The following is a 19,232-nucleotide window of genomic DNA, read 5'->3' as shown; positions in this document are numbered from 1 at the left end:
AGCTGGCCTTACTGCAGACAGAACTCTGCAGCAAACAAAGCTGGCTGGCTGTTGTTGGCAGGGGCACCAGAGGGGTGGGAGACGTGCGCCTAGCTCTAGAGGCCGTTGACACTCAGCCTGGGGTACAGGCAGAGGTAGCCCCTGGTTTTGGTAAGGCACATGTCTCCAACTTTTGAACTTCAGCAGAGTGACGCAATAACCCAGATGCCAGGCATCCTCTGTAGCCCAGGAGTGGACCTAGGACAAAATAGTTGTGTTGAGCCAGTCAGCCATCATGCCCTTCATCTGTTCACTGGGTTTCCAGGGTGTTCTGTGAACGTGCAAATAGCTGGGTGACCTATTGGGCTTGGGTCCGTAAGCTGCAGAGCTCCTTGTGGCAGAAGCTGTGCCTGGAGATGACCCAGAGCCCAAAGGTGGCCTGGAGTCCAGGCCCCCCACACCCCAGTACCTTCTGGATCCTTTCTGAGGGCTGGAGGGATAGTGCAGTGATCCCAGCAACTCAGGACTGCCCGGAAGTCGAGCTCCAGGGAACGGGACGCCTTCTGGATAGTGTGGGCAATGTAGACATACACATGAACACATGTGCACATGCTGTGCTAGTCAGTATTTTTTGTCAACCTAATAGTCATCTGGGAAGAGGGACAGTAAACTGAGATAATGCCTCCATCAGATTGGCCTACAGGCATGTTTTGATTGATGAGTCCAACACAGCACCACCCTGGGCTAGTAGGCCTGGGTGCTATTTAGAGAGCAGGCTAAGCGATCCTCCATGGCTTCTGCTTCAGGCCTGTCTCTTGTTCCTGGCTTCCCTCAGTGATGGAGTATGGCCTGAGAGGAGCAAGCTGAAACAAACCCCCTCCTGCCTGAACCACTTTCAGGCATGGTGCTTTATCACAGCAAGAGAAAACTAGAAACAACCAACCCCTTCTGGGCTCTAAGCAGGGATCCCCAATGGACAGGACTTTCTCCACAAGCAAAGGTTGCCAGAGCTACGACCCCCCAAAACACAGATCGGGAAACATTCCCAAGTTGTTTATTGGACCAGCAATGCTGGAAGCTGCCCAGAGTGGGTCCCGACTGTGGTAGAGTCCTGCCCACCCCGTAGCACGGGGCAGGTGGCATCCATTACTTGCTGTGCTCTTTCACATAATCCCAGCCCTCCTTGGAGTACTCTCGGGCCTTGCTGGGGGCCACGGACAAAGCTGCCATGACAGAGATGATGCCTGCAAGGATAATGCATGGGTGCCAGTGAGAACCCAAATGCCAGAACCATTCTCACAGCCAACCCCCAAAGAAGCCCAAGAGTGGTAACTGGAGCAGGAGTGAGTGGGGCCACCCCTTCCCTTCGTGTTGTTTTAGAGAAGTTCCTCTGTGTAGCCCTGGAACTAAAAATCTTCCTGCCTCGGCCTCCCAAATGCTGGAGTCATAGGCATGGGCCACCATGCCCAGTCCTTTCTACTTAGCTCAATAGGCGACATTCAGGCACACAGGAATGGAAAGGAACGGTGAGGCAAACAGGGCTGGGATGCCGAGGCATCCCCCAAGCAGAGGCATAGGGACCTACCTGAGTTCCAGGATTCACGGAAGTTCGGAAAGTTAATCTTTGGAGGGGCTGGGAGCTGGGAACAAAGAGGAGCACAGGTGCTGGTGCGTTGGGGATAGGTCACACCTTATCACCCAGACCCAGTGATACAAATTCCACGCAACAGGTGGTACAGGCACCAAGGCCACCCAGAATTGACCTGCCAAGCCCCATCCTCCCTCCCAGCCAGATTACCTGTGGCATCTCCAAACCCGTCTGCTGGCATACATACTGGCTGAACTGGTACATTGCTGGTGGCACCACCTCCTCGGCCTTTCTTAGAGCAGCCTCGCTCTTGTCACTGGGTCCCAGCAGCTCCTGGTCATAAACAAGGTAGACTGCTCCCCCAGCCACACTTCCCTTGATAAGGAACCTACGGGGAGACAGGAAGGGACTGAAGCCGGGGACCTGAACAGTTCACCAGGTGACACCCTGGGAGCCCAGGGAACAAGGATCATTCCTTTGCCTTGTGTGACACGACTTGTGGTAAGCCGAGTCTTAAAGTAAGAGACAGTGGGTCATTCGAAATCCTGCCGCCAGCAGGAGCCCAGGGGAGCTTCCTTCATGTCATTCAATGAAGGGGCGACGGGCAAGCTTTCCCACGCGTCCCCACTGCACATACGGGAAAACTTAAGCTGTAGGTGACATGGGCTGGCTGGGGGGAAGGAGAGAAGAGATGCAGTTAGCCTTGCCAGCAAACCCGGTTCCTTCCCTACATGGGCCGTGAGAAGAGGTCCAGAAGCAACCGGAAGTAAGCCTTCGCAGGACACCCAGCGGCCAGGCACATATGCCTATAGCACGGAACTTTCTCGAAGGTTCAGGGCCCAACCCGAGTCTCCACGCACCTCATTAGCGACCATACTCGAGCCACCATAGTCGATCCCTCGCTTCACTCCCCGCGCAAGGACACGCGACTCGCCCGCCGCTTCCGGTGGGCGATGTTACCGAGGTTCCTGGGAAAGGTAGTAGTCGCCGTGAGCCGCAAAGGACTCCGGGAACAGCAATAGGGTTAGACTCAGTATACCGAGGACAGTGGGTGCCGCAATTCTTTCTGGGAAATGTAGTCGGGGAGGGGGGGAACAAACCAGAGACGAGCTAGGCCGCGAAGCCTCCTGGAAAATGTAGTTTGGAGGGTCGATGGAAGGAGCCCTCAGAGGACGCGTATGGGATCCTCGCGCCTGCGCGAAGGATTGAGCGTGCCTGAGGTCTAGCGAGCCTAGGAGGCAGTTACCACAGCAACGCGAGGGCGGGATTGTTCCGGAAGGATAGTCTTTCATCACGTCTCGGGGTGTGTCTTTCACCTAAAGGGGAAAGCAGAGGCCGAGGCTGGCTGGTTGAAATCTGGCTAAGGTTTTTGCCAGTGAGTCCTATCCCCCCATATGCCAGGAAGCTGGGGGTCATATGATACGGGTTGGCAGTGTGTGGTCCCAGGTCAGGTAAAGGGAGCAAAAAGTGAGGTAACAAAGGTGATGATCATATAGATCCCTGTTCTGCTGCAAGGTAGGGATAAGTGGTTGCTGGAGACCGGAACAGGGAACTGACAAGCTTTACCCTTTTATACAGCTTTAACTGGAGAACCCAGAGATCATGGGGCAGAGAGTTCTTAGAGGGTCCGAATGCTAGCCACAGTCTTGCATTCACTGTGCTGCTGCAGGTACAGGCCCATCCACTGTCCAATTCTGTCTACCCACATACCCTTTCATCCACGAATACACCCACCCATCCATCTGCCCACCCACCCCCCGCCCATCCCTCCACCCATCCCTCCACCCACCCCTCCACACACCCACCCACCCATCCATCCATCCATCCATCCACCCATCCATCCACCCACTTACCTTGATGGCTTGCTTTAATCAGAGCCTGGAGTTTCATAGGTTCACACTGGAAATGGTTAGGTGGAGGGAGATTTGTGGACTTCACAACCCAGCGCTTCTCCCTATGCTATTTCAGCATTTTGAGTTTGGGAAACTTCCGCTCCATGTCTTCCAGACTTAGGTAGAAATTCCAAGGTAAGAAAGACCTGTGTTGCCAGACGGTGGGGGCACACGACTTTAATCCCAGTACTCTGGAGGCAGAGGCAGGCGATCTCTAATGACACACAGACACACATGCAGACAAAACACCTATACACTGCCGGGTGGTGGTGGCCACGCCTTTAATCCCAGCACTCGGGAGGCAGAGGCAGCAGAATCTCTATGAGTTCGAGACCAGCCTGGTCTACAAGAGCGAGTTCCAGGACAGCCTCCAAAGCCACAGAGAAACCCTGTCTCGAAAAACCAAAAATAAATAAATAAATAAATAAATAAATAAAACAAAGAGCAAAAAAACAAACACTATACCCGAAAACCATACACACACACACACACACACACACACACACACATATATTGTTTGTTTTTTCAAGGCAGAGTTTCCGTGTAGCCCTGGCTATTCTAGAACTCTCTTTGCAAACCAGATTGGCTTTGAACTCATAGAGATCTTCCTGCCTCTGCCTCCCAAGTGCTGGGATTAAAGGAGTGTGCCACCACCACCACCTGTCCTTATTTATTTTTTTAAGTTAGATTAACTCCTTTTATGTGTTTCGTCTGCAGGTATGTCTGTGTATCACGTGCATGCCTGCGTGCTGCATACAGATGACAAAAGAGGGCTTCAGGTGCCCTGGAACTGGGGATAAAGATGTTCTAGAGCCACCATTATGGATACTTAGGATTGGACCTAGGTCCTTTGGAAGTAAATCCAGTGCTCTTAAAGCTCTGTGCCGTCTCTCTAGCCTGATAACAAGAACTTTAAAAAGCATTTTTACTGTCAGAGAAACTCGCTTCAACGTCCTTGAACCTAAGGGAATACCCAAGGCCACTGGCTCAGCGCATCCCGAGCTGGTTGAGCGGGCCGCGCTTATTCACAGGCGCCGCGGAGCCTCCGGCCACCAGAGGGAGCCCGCGGCGCGCCTGCCTCTCTGGCCGCAGCGGCCAGCAAGAGGCAGATATCCCAGGGTTCCGCGCGACGCCGTCCTTCCTGTCGCGGCCGCCATCGGAGAGGAGCAGGTAAGCGGAGCTCGTCAGGGCGGCATCTGCCGCCATCGGGGCCCCTGGGCCGGCGGGGTGCGTCGGCGGGCGGCGGCGGCGGGCGGGACGGGCGGGCGCACGGGCCGGTGTGCCGGGCCTCAGCCGCTGTCTTGTCCGCGCCCCCGCAGCCATGGCCCTGCGCTATCCCATGGCCGTGGGCCTCAACAAGGGCCACAAGGTGACGAAGAACGTCAGCAAGCCGAGGCACAGCCGGCGCCGCGGGGTGAGTGCCGGGTGAGGGAGGCGCGGGAGGGCGGCCGGGGCGGTGCGGTGCGGTGCGGAGCGTGCGTGCGGCCGGCCCTCGGCAACGCTCGCCTGGCCCCGTCCGCAGCGCCTCACCAAACACACCAAGTTCGTGCGGGACATGATCCGGGAGGTGTGCGGCTTCGCGCCCTACGAGCGGCGCGCCATGGAGCTGCTCAAGGTGTCCAAGGACAAGCGCGCGCTCAAGTTCATCAAGAAGCGGGTAGGCAGGGAGCCCGGGCTGGGGCGGCGGGCCGGGGCGGGGGCCGCCCGCGCCGGGCCGGGGATGACGCGTGACTCCGCACAGGTCGGCACTCACATCCGCGCCAAGAGGAAACGCGAGGAGCTGAGCAACGTGCTGGCGGCCATGCGGAAGGCGGCGGCCAAGAAGGACTGACCCCCCCCAGCCCCCTCAATAAACGCTGCTGCCGGCAGATGTGTGTGCGCGTGCGTGTGTTCGCCGCCGCTCAGAGACAAAGGCTAGGCTCTGGAAATGATACTTTATTCATGATTCTACACCTGTGCTCGTGGCTGCGCCACACCATGATTTTTCAGGGAGCTCCCCGCCCCCGGGTCACCGCTCCAGGGCCAGCGCCTCACGCTGCTCATGCAGAGGGAAGGCGATGCGGAAGATGTCGCGGTAGTGCTCCACGAAGTGGACCTCGAGGCCCTCCGTGATGAAGGGTGCCAGGTCCGCAAAGTCCTTTCTGTTCTCGGCCGGCAGGACAATACAGGTCACACCGGCTCTCTTGGCCTGTGAGGACAATCTGGTCAGGTCGGTCCTGGCCTCACCACCCTGAGTTGCCAGGGCAACAGGCAGCGGGCACTCACCGCGATGGTTTTCTCTTTAATGCCACCCACGGGCAGCACTTTCCCGGTAAGGGAGACCTCCCCTGTCATGGCCAGGTTCTGCAGCACGGGCTGTCCCAGAGCTAGAGACAGCAGCGCGGTCACGATGGTGCAGCCTGCGCTAGGGCCGTCCTTGGGAGTTGCACCCTGCAAGGAGAGTCAGGCGGTGAGCCCAGGTCATGTGACAAGCTTGGATGACAAGCAGATGGGGTCCTACCTCAGGCACGTGCAGGTGGATGTGTGAGGTGACCAGGAAGTCATTGTCAGGGTCCTGCTCCATCAGGAAGGCACGGGCAAAGGTGTAGGCGATGCGGGCGCTCTCCTTCATCACATCCCCCAGCTGGCCTGTTACCTCTAGGCTGCCCTCCTTGTCCTCTCTGTTGCCCCTAAGCAGGGGCCGCCTTAAAGACGTCTCCACGAATAAGGTGGAACCTCCTGGAAGACAGAGAGGAGTCTGAATTTGGGAGTTAAGCCCATGCCCACTGTTCCTGGCTTCCAGATCTGCCTCCTAGCATGCACATGTGATGTTAGTCCAGCCAGCAACAATGGGGTGGGGCACTCACCCATGGCAGTCCAGGCCAAGCCCATGACCACGCCAGCAGGCGTGACACTGTACATGCGTTCCACAGTGAAGACCGGTTTCCCCACGAAGTCTTGTAGGTTCTCTGGCGTCACCTGCACAGTTTCTGCCTCACCACTCACTATCTTGTAGGCAGCTTTGCGCAGCACCTACCGAGTGGAGGGTGTGGGTGGGCCATGGGCCTTGTGCTGGGCGGGGCCTGTGTGGTGGGCACAGTCTTACCTTCTCCACCTGCTTCTGCAGGTTTCGCACTCCACTCTCCCTGCAGTACTGTTTGATTAGCAGAGTGAGCACGGCTGCAGACAGCTGGGCCTTGCTCTCATCCAGACCACACAGGGTGCGGGCCTGTGGCACCAGGTACCGCTGTGGAGAGCAACTGTCAGCAATGCCCACTGCCCCCACCTACTATCCTGTTGGGGCGTCCTGGGGTCCCGAGCTGTTACTCCCTAGACATCAGACACCATTTCAGCCCATCCTCTCAGAAGCAGGTAGGTGCAGGCCAACCCCTGTTCCACAAGCTGGAACAGCTCTGGAGTGGGAATCACAGCCCTGTCCTGAGGACCGTAGGCCCCAAGTGTTGCCTGAGACCTCTGTCAGCACTTAAGACTACTGTGGGAACCAGGTCTGATCTTGTGTGCCTCCAACCCTTGGGACTCCACCCACCTCTGCAATGGCCAGCTTCTCTTGTGCCACATAGCCTGACACATTGATCATCTCCATGCGGTCCCTCAGGGGCTCTGGGATGGTGTCCGTGACATTGGCCGTGCAGATGAACAACACCTGGGTGACAAGGGAGCACGGGATGCTGGAAGCTGAGTGCACCCCTCTCACGAAGCCCCTGTACCAGGGCATACCCACCAGCACTCACCTTGGACAGGTCCACTGGCACATCAAGGTAGTGGTCCAGGAAGTTGGCGTTCTGCTCAGGGTCCAACAGCTCCAGCAATGCCGATGATGGGTCTCCTTGGTAGCCTCGGCCAATCTTGTCCACCTGGGTGAGGAAGGCAGGTACCATGCAACAATGCCTGGCTCCCATACCACATGCTAGGCTTAGGTGGGCTTAGGTCATGGCCTGACCCTCCTGTCCCGAGGTTCCCCCACCTCATCAATCAGCACCAGTGGGTTCTCTGTCTTGGTCTTTTTTAGACACTGGATGATCTTCCCAGGCATGGCCCCCACGTAGGTACGCCTGTGGGGAGGCAACACTCATTATGGGTCAGCATGCTGAGCAGAGAGAGGCCCACTTGGAGGCAGCTCTCAGTCTCACACAGGTCATCCCCATGTTCTCTCCCTGGCCAGTACACACACAGCCTGCAGTCATGCTCAGTCCACTTCCCTTAGTATTAGGAGGTGGGGGCTGGCCAGGCTAAATCTTAAAGGGGGCAGCTACCACAGCAGTAGACTCACTCAGGCCCAAGGCTCAGCAAGGCAGACAAGGAAGGGATAAACAAGGACCTCAGCTGGCTCAGCAGCCAGGATGGCTAAGGTGCCACTGTAGGGCATGAAAGATGACAGGAGAGGCACCAAGCAAGCAAGGCTGGAGCAGGGTGTGGGGCAGAGCCTGGTGAGTTGGAGCAGCACAAGGCCTCTATGGCTGGGAATGGGTAGGACCTGAGGGGGTGGGAGACAAAGTGGGCAGAAAGGAGGGTTTGCTATTATGACAAGATCCTTTTGTTTTCCACAGTAGGGCAGCCCAGGCTGGCTTAGAGCTCTAGAGCATGCACTGTATAACTGAGGATGACTCCAACTCCTCTACCTCTTGCCTAACCTTGAGTGCTGAGATGGCAAATGAGGCACCATGAGGCTTCTTGCCATGTTCTTTCTACCAGGCTGACTAGCTGTCAGCTTGCTCTCAGTGCTTAACTCAAACCCTGCTGGGCTCCTATGCCTTCTGCTCTCCTGCAGCCAGCAGCCCCTCACATCAGGGGTCCCACGCTGGATGCACATTTAGGTGCCCTTGAAAAAAAGGTTCAGGTGTGGTAGCATACATTTTTAATACCAGACTCAGGAGGAGGCAGGAGATCTCTGAATTCAAGAGCAACCTGGTCTACATAAAGAGTTCCAGGACAGCTAAGGCTATGTAACAAGACCATCACAGGCCAACCAACACCTACCTACCTCCTGCCTCTGTGCACCTGTGTTAACCCTGCTCAGTACAAATCCCCATCTTCCCACAGGGAACAGGAGCAGGTTGCAGCCTGAGTCAGAAGGGTGCCAGGCCCGGCCTACCTACCTGTGCCCCTTGATTTCAGCCACATCTGTCATGCCACCAACACTAAAACGGAAGTATTCACGGCCAAGGGCACGAGCAATGGAGCGTGCGATGCTGGTCTTGCCCACACCTGGCGGGCCATGGAAGCAGAGGATCTTGCCCTGGGTGGACCCTCGGAGCTGGCTGACAGCTATGAACTCCTGTGGAAGCCAAGGAAGATCAGTGCTCCTGAGGGCACAGGCCTCCAGAGCCAGAGCCCTACAGGGCCCTCACCCAGCAGTTGTGAGGAATCCCTTGCTTGCCCCAAAGGTCTGGGCTGACTAGAGCTGTGGCTGCCAGGCCCTGGGCCCTGGCTGACAGACTGTAGTCAGAGGTGTCAGCTATAATAGGGGACCCCGTCTCTACAGCCTGACCACAGCACACATCACAACAGCCCCCACTCCCTGCACACCGAGTACATCAGGCTTCTGCCAGCCATTCTCTAGTGACATCCGAGCCCCAGTTGGGTAGCTGACTGGTTCTCCAATGGCAGGATGTAAGGACAAAAATGAAGCAGCCTGCCCTCGGCAGTGGTAGTGCATGTGCTGTGGACCTTACCAGGACACGCTTCTTCACGTCCTCCATGCCATAGTGGTCCTCCTCCAGCACAGCCTGGGCCCTAGTCAAGTCAAGGTTTTCATCACTCTGCCGGCCCCATGGGATGGATGTCAGCCAGTCCAGGTAGTTGCGGGTGACACTGCAGAGACAAAGCACTGTGAGCAGATACCCACAGGGACTATGGGAAGCATGAGGTCCTGCCCATGCATAAGTATGGCATATGACAACTGAGTGACACCAAGGATAAGTATGGCTCACAGGAGAAGCCAAGGTCAGGCTTGCTGTGGAGAACAGCTGCCCTGGGCCAGGGACCTTTAGGAAGAGCTGTCACAGAGGGAGGGCCGTACTTCAGGGACACAGAGCATTCTCAGGCCAGGATTCAGCTTAGTCAGTCCGACACAGGAGCCAGAGTGGGGAAATTGACAGGAATAGCCTGAATCATCTGGGGACCAGTGTCACCCAGGGTCCCTGAGCAGGAAGAAGGCAATGCCCAGAACCTGGCAGAAAATAGTCTAGACATGGACCTGCAGCATCAGGAAGACACAAAGGTGCTGGGCTTCTATGCTCAGACTCACTGGTCCACCACATGCATGCTTCCTAGGCCACTGCAGACAGAGCAGAGGCAGGGACAGGGCAGCCAGCATTCCCACAGGCACTTATAACTCAGGCCTGGCCCCAGAGTCCTTCTAGATTCCCAGCAGCCTGCACAGGGACATGGCCACCCCAGGGTCTTGGTGTGGGAACTCACTTGAACTCAGAGGAGTGGTTGTCTAGCAGTGCAAGCTTGCTTAGCTCCTCATCCACCACATCCATTACATGCTTAGGGACCACAAGCTCCCTGAGGCGCTCCCGGAATTTCTCCTCGATGGCATCTTTGTCATCCTTCTCCAGTCCCAGCTCCTTCTTGATGATCTTAAGCTGTTCCTGCAGCAGGTACTTCCTGTGCGTCTGCTTGATCTTCTCTTCTACCTGTGGCAGGAAGAGCTCAAGCAAGGTAGGGCAGGGCCCTCCACAGAATCCCATGGGCCAGGTCTACAGTGGGCTTCCTTACAGTCTCCCTGGACTCCCACAGGGCACCTGACATGTGGACTTCTGCTGTAATGGCCAAACAGACACACCCAACCACAAACTAAACCACACGAGTTAAACCTGGGTTGTTTTTGGTTTTGAGGCAGGTTATTTAGCCCAGGCTGGTCTTAAAACTCCATTATAAAACTCAGGATGGCCCTGAATTCCTGACCCTCCTGCCTCCATCTTGCATGGCTTGCCTTGCATTGTAGCCCAGCCTCCAGGAGGGGAAACTTAGTTATAGCAAAATGAAAGACAGTACATGCCTGATGTCCCAGCCACTGGAGACTGGGACAAGGGGACTGTACAAGTATAAGGTTCTGGGTCAGCCTGTTTCAGAGAAAACCCCTAAATCAAAGAGTTAGAGCTAGGATGCATCCCTTCAGCTCCCCCTGCCCATCACCTCTCGGCCCAGGCGTTGCTGAAGCTTGCTCAACTCAAACTCCTTCTTCAAGAGTGATAGGGCCTTGTAGAGCCGCTTAAGTATCTGCAAACAACAGGGGACAATGCAGTTGTCTGGGAGCAGGGACCACCACACCACAGCACTGCTGACATGGGAATAAGTACCACATGGAGTCCCGGCCCTGGGGATGAGCCTGCTGGGAACAGTTACTCTGTCTTAACATCAACATCAGTGGACAGTGGCAGGGCATGGGCACACACTCACATTGGTCTCTTCCAGCACATCCTGCAGCTCATGGGACTCAGCCCCCGTGAGTGCAGCGCCCATGTCACTCAGGTAGATGGGGTTGTCCACTACCCGCTGGCCTGCCTGCATCATCTGCAACACCGACTCTCTGCAGGGATAAAGTGGCCGTGGCTTAGAGTCCTCCCCCACTACCATACACACAGGCTGGCTTTAGTGACAACCAGCTTTACCAGTGAGCTGCAGTGGGGGCAGAGAGCTGGCACCATGTGGCAGTCCCCACCCAGCCCAGCACTCAAACACTGACCTGTACAGAGGGTTCAGGGCAATGATATCCCGAATGGTCTTCACAATCTCCGCGGTCAGGGCCTGGCAAGCAGGGACCATGGCAGTCACAAGATGGCAGAACGGAGAAGGGGAGACCCCAGGACCACCCACAAGGACACAAGGTCAACAGGAGTAAAGACTAAAACCAGAGCCAGTGAGATGGCTGAGAGCATAAAGGTGTTTGCTGCCAAGCCTGATGGGGGGAGTTCAATCTGTAGGCTCCACATGGTGGAAGGAAGAACCAACTAACTCCTAGACCCACTCCACAGCAAAGCCCAACAGGAAGGTTGGCACAGTGCCACCAGCATGGGGCCACTGCTCTAAGTTGAGAGGTGTTCCGTTAAACAGAATGATTTCCCCAGGCTGCCTGCAGTCCCACGAAGTCCACAATCTCAGCATCAACCCAAAGGCCTCCTCTCTCCACACAACCCCTACCAAGAACCACTTGGTAGGTCACCAAGTGATTCTACCATCCTTCCAGAGCTCAGCCCCGAGGCATCTTTCCCATCTACAGCCAACCACAACCAACAAGGTCAGCCTGCAGAAGTTCCTGTCCTGCAGCAGCAACAGCACTGGACACATTCCAGGCTTTGGGTTAGCTTAGCTAACAGCTAAGCTACCTGTCCTGCTCATGGGGACCTTGAGGAAGGCAGGACAGCCTCAGTTTAGGGTCAGAGTGGCATAGCTTATTTCTTCCCTGCTTCATGCACGGTCTCCTGAGCTGTGAGGGAGGCAACAGGTGGGTGCTCTATAGAACGCTGGAAGCCTGTGCATGGCAGCCATGAGCTGGGGTAGCATGGGTTCGAGTCCTGCCAACCAATACTGTCTATTGTGGTGATATCTTGCTTGTACGAATAAAGCTTGTCTGAAGATCAGAGGATGGAGCTTGCCACTAGCTAACCATAGAGGTCTGGAGGTCTGTACAGACAGAAGTGAGATGGCTGGGCAGAGAGGATATAGGCAGGAGGAAACAGGAATTTGCTCTCTTTTCCACTGGGAAGCTAATGAGGTAAAGGCTTTGGTTTGCTCCTTCTCTCTGATCTCTCAGCATTTTCCTCTATATCTGACTTGGGTTTTTATTATTTAGACCAATTAAGAACTCCATTTACAGTCTGTGCAGGTCATTTCTGGTGACTGCTACTCAAGACCCACAGGACAGCACATGGCTTACCTTCACTTCCTCTGTAACTTGGAAGTCTTCATGGGTCACATTCTCAACCTCCACCATGAGGACCTCTTTAGGGGTGTCAGTGGGGACCTCAGGCACCACCTCCAGCTGGGGCTTGGTGCCTGACTCATCCTCTGCCTCCTTCTTGCCTCTCTTCAGCTTCCTCCTAGACTTCTGCTTATTCTCTGACTCTGGCTCTGGCCCCTCGGGCTCCACGTCCAGCTGCCGACTGATGTGAATCCTGCAAGCAGACAGATGCAGTACAGAGCTGTGTGTTCAAAGGCCCTGTGCTCTTCCAAAAAAAATGGGGGGGAAAAACAACAAAACAAAGCAAACTGGAAAGCATCACAAACACTGGGGCTCAGTAACAAAACACTGCACCCTAGACCCCAGGGCTTCTTTTTGTTGTTGTTGGATTTTTTTGTTTTGCTTTGTTTTGTTTTTTTGAGACAGGGTTTCTTTGTGTAGCTTGAGCTGTCATGGAACTTGCTCTGTAGCCCAGGCTGACCTCAGAGATCCACCTGCCTCTGCCTCCCAAGTGCTAGGATTAAAGGCGTGTGCCACCTCCACCCAGCGACAGTTTTCTCCTGACTGGTGGTGTCAACAGCTTGGAACCATTTGAATCAGGGCAGAGCTCTTGCCCATAACTTCATAAAAAGCCACAATCACTTCTGTGCATGCTGATGAGCACACCGAGCCTCATCCTGGCTGTGGCCCGGTACCTTCTGTGGCCTGTGACAATCATGCGCAGCTTGTCTCCAAGGTCCTGCATTTCATGGATCTGAGCAAACGTTCCTGTGTGGTAGATTTCATCCAGGCTCTCCACCACATCGGACTCATTGCTGAGGGAGACAGAACACAAAGGCACATTGGCTGGGCCGCAGCATACTGTGTGGTGCAGTGGCTCAGGCAGAAGGGTATAGGTCACTACCAGAGTCCCGAAGCATCTGCCTGGCACCTTCAAGGGTGATGGAGTAGTCCTTCCTGGGTGATGGCACCTCACTAAGTCAACCTCCAAAGCAGGATCCATACAGGACCTCCCTCTGCTGCTATAGCTAGCGCCCACTCTAAGGCCAAGAATCTCATGTGGGAAACAGAATCAGATTTGTGGGTGGGTGTCCCCAAAGCCCCAACCGTCATGGGGGGAGGGAGGGCTGACAGTTCACTTTCAGTGTTGGAAATGGGTCTTTCACATGCTAGGTAAGTGCTCCCTGCTAAGCCATGGCCCACACCCTCACTGGGGGGTTCTAAAGCCGAGCCTCTGGCCTAGATAAAATGATGGTAGTGTGCTCAGCTCTTGGTCTCCCTTGGCTCCTTTTATCTCAACTCGAAAAGTGCAAACTACAGTCTCAAGGAGAAGGCTTACTTGTCATCTCTCTTCAGAAAGACCCCAACATAGGGCTGTGCCAGGCGGACTTTCCTCCTCAGCAGCTCAACCAACTTCTTATTTTTAACCTGCAGGAGAATGACAATGAGGCTGAGGAGGCCACAGCCAGTGCTGCTGGCAAAAATGTTTTCTGCAAAGCCACAGCTTCACTAGTGTCACAGACTTGGAATGATGCTGAGGCAGGAGTTTAAGGTGGCTCCTCCCAACCCTTAGCAGGTGCGTTGGTGGCGCACGCCTTTAATCCCAGCACTGGGGAGGCAGAGACAGGCGGATCTCTGTGAGACCAGCCTGGTCTACAGAGCAAGTGCCAGGACAGCAAGGGCTACACAGAGAAACTCTGTCTCAAAAAACCAAAACAAACAAAAGAAAAACAAAAAACAAAACAAAACAAAAACCCCACAACCAAAACAGTGAGACTTGAGAGTTGACTGGGCAGTTAAGAGCCCTTAGAGGACCTGAGTTCAATTCTCAGAACCCTCATAGTGGCTCACAATCATTCCTAACTTAAGTTTCAAGGGATCTTACATGCTTTTGAACTCTATGGGCAACAAGCACACAAGTGCACATACATGCAAAAAACTTGTACACATAAAATAGATGTACACACACACCTGAGGATGAATGTCACCTGTGTAGTTTCCCTAGTAACTCTGTAGTTTAGGACACAATACATAGATGACACTAACTTGGAACTCAGGATGATCCACTTGCCTTAGCTTCCCAAGTGCCCCATTTACAGGACAAGTTGCCACACCCAGCTCAGGTGTGAAGTTTCTGATATAGCAAGGCTGGGGAGGGGCAGCCCAGACACCCTTCACCTGTGTTTGGGGTTCTTCCTTGTCTGTCCAAGACAGGGTCTCATGATGGAGTCCAAGTTGGCTTGAACTCATGACAATCCTAATCCATCCTCCCATGTGCTGGGATTAGACAGTCTGCACCACTGCCCATTTGGGTAGCTTTGTTGTTTGAGATAGGGTCTGTGGTAATTGAGAATGGCCCCTCAGGCTCATATATTTGAACTGTTTAAGGATTGGGAGTTGTGCCATTGTTGGAGGTGTGCCACTGGGGGTGGACTCTGAGGTTTCAAAAGCCCATGTCAGGCTGTCTCTGCCTGCGACTTGTGGTCAGATGCAAGTTCTCAGCTTTTGTTCCAGTGTCATGCCTGGGTGCCAACACATTCCCCACCATGATGATCACAAGCTTATGTAAGCAAGCCCCCAATTAGATACTTTATTTTAAAAGTTGCCTTGGTCATGGTGTCTCCTCACAGCAATAGAACAATAAAACAGTGTCTCATATAGTGTAGGCTGCTGTCCAACTCACCTTGTAGCCCAGGATAACCTTGAACCACTTTCACCTTAGGACTAGGATGGCAGGTATCTGACACTACATCCTGTGTGTGGTGTTGGGGCCATTACCTCATGCACGATAGATGAACACTGCACCCAGAGCCCCAGCCAGCACCAGAGCCCTCTCTGTATGGGCAGCTATAGACATGAAAGCTGAGTTTTGCTAACAGACCCATTCACCGGCTCCCAGAAGCCAGCTATAGTTCTTTGCTGGAAGCTCATAGCTGGGTCAGCATGTGTCCCCCTAACTTTGGTCATTTATGAGGTGATGCCAACAGAGATCCACATGCCAGTGTTTCAAGACCACACCCTGAATGGCAGACAGTGGAAGAAGTGTCTCTTTGCCCTGCCCCTGGAAGCCTAGAGAGTGAAGGGGATCCAGAACAGGCCTTCAGGGCAGTTCTGCAGTATCAGAACCTTTCAGGCTTTTCGAGTCTTACACATGTCAGAGATATCAGGAACTCCCTCCAAGCAGCAAATAACAGAGGCTCAATATTCAGTCACTCAGAGCACCCGTGACCCCAGGACTGGGCAGAGAGGCTGGAGGAACAGGAGCTCAAAGCCACCTTCAACTACATAGCAAGTTTGAGATCAGTCTGGGCTACATAAGATGCTACCTCAAACAAAACAAAAAGGCCCTTACACATAGGCCTATGTCTGACTTCCACAGGGGCTCTCTGACTCCAAGATAAGAGCTTCTATTATGTCCATTTGCCAGAGAAAAACCAAGGCCCTTGGGAACAACTTGAAGATAGGTAACTATGCCATGTCACCCTATAGGATTGGCTGGAAGGTGTGTGTGTGTGTCCTTCTACCAAATAGGCAATAAGAATGAAGGGCCTTGCAAGCATGGGAGAGAAGGTAGAGAGAAGAGTGGCCTCTGTCTTTGCCCACATTTATGCTGTCATGCCTCCCTTCAAGACTTGGCAGAGCCAGGAGAATGGAGAGAGGTTGTGGGATGGACAAGGATGGCAATGACTCACTGTATGACCTTGGTACCAGGTTAACTGATAACCACTGGCCTCCCTGGACTCCAGTTTCCAAGTTTAAAAAGGAAAAGCATAAAACGTTGGGGGTAGGCAGTCGATTAGGAAATTCCCCACTTAAATGTCTCTGCTTTCTGTGGATTTCATCATCCCGATATCTCTCCCTGTCTCCTCATGGCTCATTAATCTGGAAGGATCAGATGAGATCAGCTTCCTGCACTGGAATTTTCCTCCCTTAGGTAAAAGGCTGTTCTAACTAACTTTCTTCTTAGGGGTAGATTTGAGGTAGATGTCAGGACACTGCTGAAATCTTGCCCTTTTCCTTTTCATTTGGTATGCCACTTACGCCTCAGTCATTCCGACCTTCTCCCAGAACATAGGCCTCAAAGACTGTAACTTTGTATCCCCCAAATGTGCCTGATACAAAGTAATGAAGGGAGTGGAAACTTGGACAGTTGAGAGCCTGGGCTACACGAGACTCTGTTGATAAACACATGACTGAACAAGGCAGGCTCAAAAGGTGTTACGAAACTTTCGCCAAGATGGAAGGAAAACAACCGCACTCTGCTTGCTGCTAGTCGGCCTGGGGTTTCCATCATCAGGGGATCCTAGGCTCACAGGTCCCGGAGGACCCGAAAAAGGGGGAACGTGTCCAAACCAGCCATCCTCCTGCCTCAGGAACGACACGAGAGCGCTCCGTTACCTCCACGATCTTGATAAAGCGCGGGAACACCGGGTTGCGGGTGATGGCGATGAGGGGCAGGTGCGGAAACACATCCGGGACGGTCATGGGCGCCAGGGCCGTGACCACCGGGCCGTCCCCGCCGCCCGCCGCGGCCCCGTCCTCCGCGCCGCCCTCGGAGCTCTCGTCACCGCCGCCGCCGCCGCCGCCGCCGCCGCTGCCGCGGCCCGCCCGCGTCCCACAGCCCCCGCCACTGACGCGCGCTCGCACAGACGCGGCCGCCAGGCGCCCAGGGAGCGGGCGTGTCGCAGACCCGCCGGCCTCGGCGCAACCACGACCCGGACGCGCTCGGCCCGCGGCCCCCGGTGACCGCCAGCAGCGGCCGCCGCAGCACCCAGCACCGCGCAGCGGCCCACAGGCGCACGTAGCCTGTGCTCGCCGCCATGGAACAGCCATACTGGCGGCGCACCGCGACACGTCATCTCTGCTCGCCCTCCGGCTGCGCACGTGACGACGCGCGCGTGTTTCGGGCTGCGGGCGGGGCTTGGAGGGGGTGGGCGTGGCCAGAGGGTGACCTGGCGAGAGGCGGGGGTGGGGGCGTGGCTCGAGGAAGGACGTTCTACGGAGCGGGTTTGGAGGGGTCGGACAAAAAGGGGCGACGTGTTGTAGACGCTGGAGGAAGAATGAATTGGAGGGGGCGGAAGTGGTGTGTGGTCCGGAGAACTAACGCTCCCCGGAGAGGGCCCTGAGGAACCGGAAGCGGGGGCGAGGCCGAAGGCCCACTCAAAGGGCGGGGCTTGAGAGGCGCGGGTGGGGGCGTGGCCATGAAGGAGACTTGAGGAGGCGAGGCTTGAAGAGGTGGAGTGGGATGAGGCGGGAGGTGGGCTCAAGGGGCGGGGCCAAATGCCGACAGAGGGTGTGGGGCTTGTTGTGGGCGTGGTCGGAGCGCGGCGCAGGGAGCGGGTGCTGGAGGAGGCGTGGTCCCTTCCTGTTTAAGCGCTGTGGTAGGCCAGCGTCTGTTTCCTTGTTTCATCATAAGTTTTTCCTCGAGTAACTGGTAGGGAAGGCATGAGAGGGAAAGCACAGTGCTTCAGCCTTATTCTTTTTTTAAATTATTTATTTTTTTTGCAATTTTATGTGCATTGGTGTTTTTGCCATGGGTGTTGAGTCCCCTGGAACTGGAGTTACAGACAGTTGTGAGCTGCCATGTGGGTGCTGGGAATTGAACCCGGGTCCCCTGGAAGAGCAGTCAGTGCTCTTAACCACTGAGCCATCTCTCCAGCCCCCAGCCTTATTCTTGTGCACTGGTGATACACAGCGACAGGTCCGTCCCACCGTCTTCACTCCACGCTGGAGGAGGCACCTGTAGAGAGCTTTGCCTCCCTCTCTCATAGGCACATGGCAAGCCTCGCACATGTGTGCGTGCTCGGTGGACAGTCGCCTGTATGGACAGGTACTTATTCATAAAGCACTTAAGAAAACACTGAAGTTTCAAGGGAGCATCCCAAGAGACCCAGTGCGCATGCTCAAACTTTGCAAAGCTGCTAGTGGATTTTATGCATGCCCAAAGCCCCGGTTCCACACCCACCCGTCCTAATGCACACTCTACGCAGACTTCCTCGAATTCATTCGTGCATGCTCACGAATCTGACTTACGGAGTGGGAGCCTGGGTGCTTCCAGGTTCAACGTGCTCTGCTTCCATGTTTCTATGCTCACTTGCCTCGGAGTAGACCTACTGGGGCTTTTTCAGGGATTCTGTGCTGCATACCCAAAAGGTTCCTGATAGCAGCCTTCATACCAGGTGCGCAGGGCCGACTCGGGAGTGGGGGCGTGAAGTGGCGTACCCGCAGGTTCTATGCGCATGCTCACATTCTTCCTCAAGCTCCTTGGCAGTTGAGGAGCAGTGTTAGCTACTGACGACCAGGCAAGCAAGATGCTGTTGTTGATGCTGGCAGGAGTGGCCTCTGTGGTCAGTGCTCAGCCAGTGTGCAGGTATGACTCCCTAACCGGAATGGGATGCAGCTAGGGATGGCAGGAGGCTGGTTCTTGTTGGAGCCGAGGCCTGCTCTCCAGCCTCATTGTAGGAATCAAACATGACACGTCCCTTCCAAGCACACCACAAAACCCGGTGCTGCGTGTAGAACCAGGGCTTTGGGCATGCATAAAACCCAAGTTCCTTGTGCAGTCTGAAAGCTGTCCCACCATCCATCCCCAAGCTTCTGGCATCTGAAGCTAGTTAAATACATGCTGGGAAGTGTGCCATGCATGGTGCCACGGTTAGCAGTGTCTATGATCGCTAACATGTGATAATGTCTCTCTATGTGTTGCTAAGTGTCCCCTGGGGACCTTGGTTCTCTAGCCCTGAACCCTGAATCATCACTAGAGTCCAGGAAGGCACTTGGTTGCTATGAGTTTACAGTCAACCTGGGCTACATAGTCAGACCTGTCTCTGAATTAAAAAATATCATGCCTCCTCAGTCTCCCAAG

At 54.9% G+C, this 19,232-nt stretch overlaps 4 protein-coding genes across 4 annotated transcripts in view; 2 read left to right on the top strand and 2 right to left on the bottom strand.

The window, feature by feature from the left end:
• Window positions 1–1,017: 1,017 nt before the first annotated feature.
• Window positions 1,018–2,609, bottom strand: Micos13 (mitochondrial contact site and cristae organizing system subunit 13). Its single transcript, XM_027416837.2, has 4 exons — window positions 2,428–2,609; window positions 1,778–1,955; window positions 1,565–1,619; window positions 1,018–1,223 (listed from the first exon to the last, which is right to left on the bottom strand). The coding sequence occupies exons 1-4, from the start codon at window positions 2,454–2,456 to the stop codon at window positions 1,126–1,128; spliced, it is 360 nt and encodes a 119-aa protein (XP_027272638.1). The 5' UTR covers window positions 2,457–2,609; the 3' UTR covers window positions 1,018–1,125.
• Window positions 2,610–4,472: 1,863 nt separating this feature from the next.
• Window positions 4,473–5,327, top strand: LOC103160498 (60S ribosomal protein L36). Its single transcript, XM_027416838.2, has 4 exons — window positions 4,473–4,629; window positions 4,779–4,873; window positions 4,982–5,116; window positions 5,201–5,327. The coding sequence occupies exons 2-4, from the start codon at window positions 4,781–4,783 to the stop codon at window positions 5,288–5,290; spliced, it is 318 nt and encodes a 105-aa protein (XP_027272639.1). The 5' UTR covers window positions 4,473–4,629; window positions 4,779–4,780; the 3' UTR covers window positions 5,291–5,327.
• A 140-nt stretch (window positions 5,328–5,467) lies between these two features.
• On the bottom strand, window positions 5,468–17,204 carry Lonp1 (lon peptidase 1, mitochondrial). The gene is given in 19 exon segments (XM_027416833.1): window positions 5,468–5,647; window positions 5,725–5,889; window positions 5,960–6,177; window positions 6,306–6,471; window positions 6,545–6,685; window positions 6,986–7,102; window positions 7,191–7,313; window positions 7,424–7,511; window positions 8,556–8,734; window positions 9,132–9,270; window positions 9,880–10,100; window positions 10,603–10,686; window positions 10,867–10,996; window positions 11,153–11,214; window positions 12,344–12,581; window positions 13,063–13,182; window positions 13,707–13,795; window positions 16,766–16,975; window positions 16,977–17,204. Coding segments are annotated over 19 exon segments (2,883 nt in total). The 5' UTR covers window positions 17,190–17,204.
• A 147-nt stretch (window positions 17,205–17,351) lies between these two features.
• The window catches only part of Catsperd (cation channel sperm associated auxiliary subunit delta), a 39,172-nt gene continuing 37,291 nt past the window's right edge, over window positions 17,352–19,232 (top strand). Inside the window, exon 1 of the mRNA XM_035445091.1 lies at window positions 17,352–18,737. Coding sequence (XP_035300982.1) covers window positions 18,679–18,737 — 59 coding nt within the window. The 5' untranslated portion in view covers window positions 17,352–18,678. The remainder of the gene's footprint in view (window positions 18,738–19,232) is intronic.

This window comes from Cricetulus griseus, chromosome 5 (genome assembly GCF_003668045.3).
Source record: "Cricetulus griseus strain 17A/GY chromosome 5, alternate assembly CriGri-PICRH-1.0, whole genome shotgun sequence".
Taxonomy (NCBI): Eukaryota; Metazoa; Chordata; class Mammalia; order Rodentia; family Cricetidae; genus Cricetulus; species Cricetulus griseus.
Note: the sequence above shows the minus strand (reverse complement) of the source record. Positions and strands in the feature narration are given on the sequence as shown.

What these genes read in the sequence shown, in the direction of transcription:
- Micos13 (XM_027416837.2), bottom strand. Translation starts at nt 2,456, where the DNA reads ATGGTGGCTCGAGTATGGTCGCTAATGAG. An exon ending in CGGGTTTGGAGATGCCACAG is followed by an intron (nt 1,620 to 1,777) that starts GTAATCTGGCTG and finishes CTTTGTTCCCAG; the next exon opens with CTCCCAGCCCCTCCAAAGAT. An exon ending in CCGTGAATCCTGGAACTCAG is followed by an intron (nt 1,224 to 1,564) that starts GTAGGTCCCTAT and finishes TTATCCTTGCAG; the next exon opens with GCATCATCTCTGTCATGGCA.
- LOC103160498 (XM_027416838.2), top strand. Translation starts at nt 4,781, where the DNA reads ATGGCCCTGCGCTATCCCATGGCCGTGGGCCTCAACAAGGGCCACAAG. An exon ending in GGCACAGCCGGCGCCGCGGG is followed by an intron (nt 4,874 to 4,981) that starts GTGAGTGCCGGG and finishes CCCCGTCCGCAG; the next exon opens with CGCCTCACCAAACACACCAA. An exon ending in TCAAGTTCATCAAGAAGCGG is followed by an intron (nt 5,117 to 5,200) that starts GTAGGCAGGGAG and finishes GACTCCGCACAG; the next exon opens with GTCGGCACTCACATCCGCGC.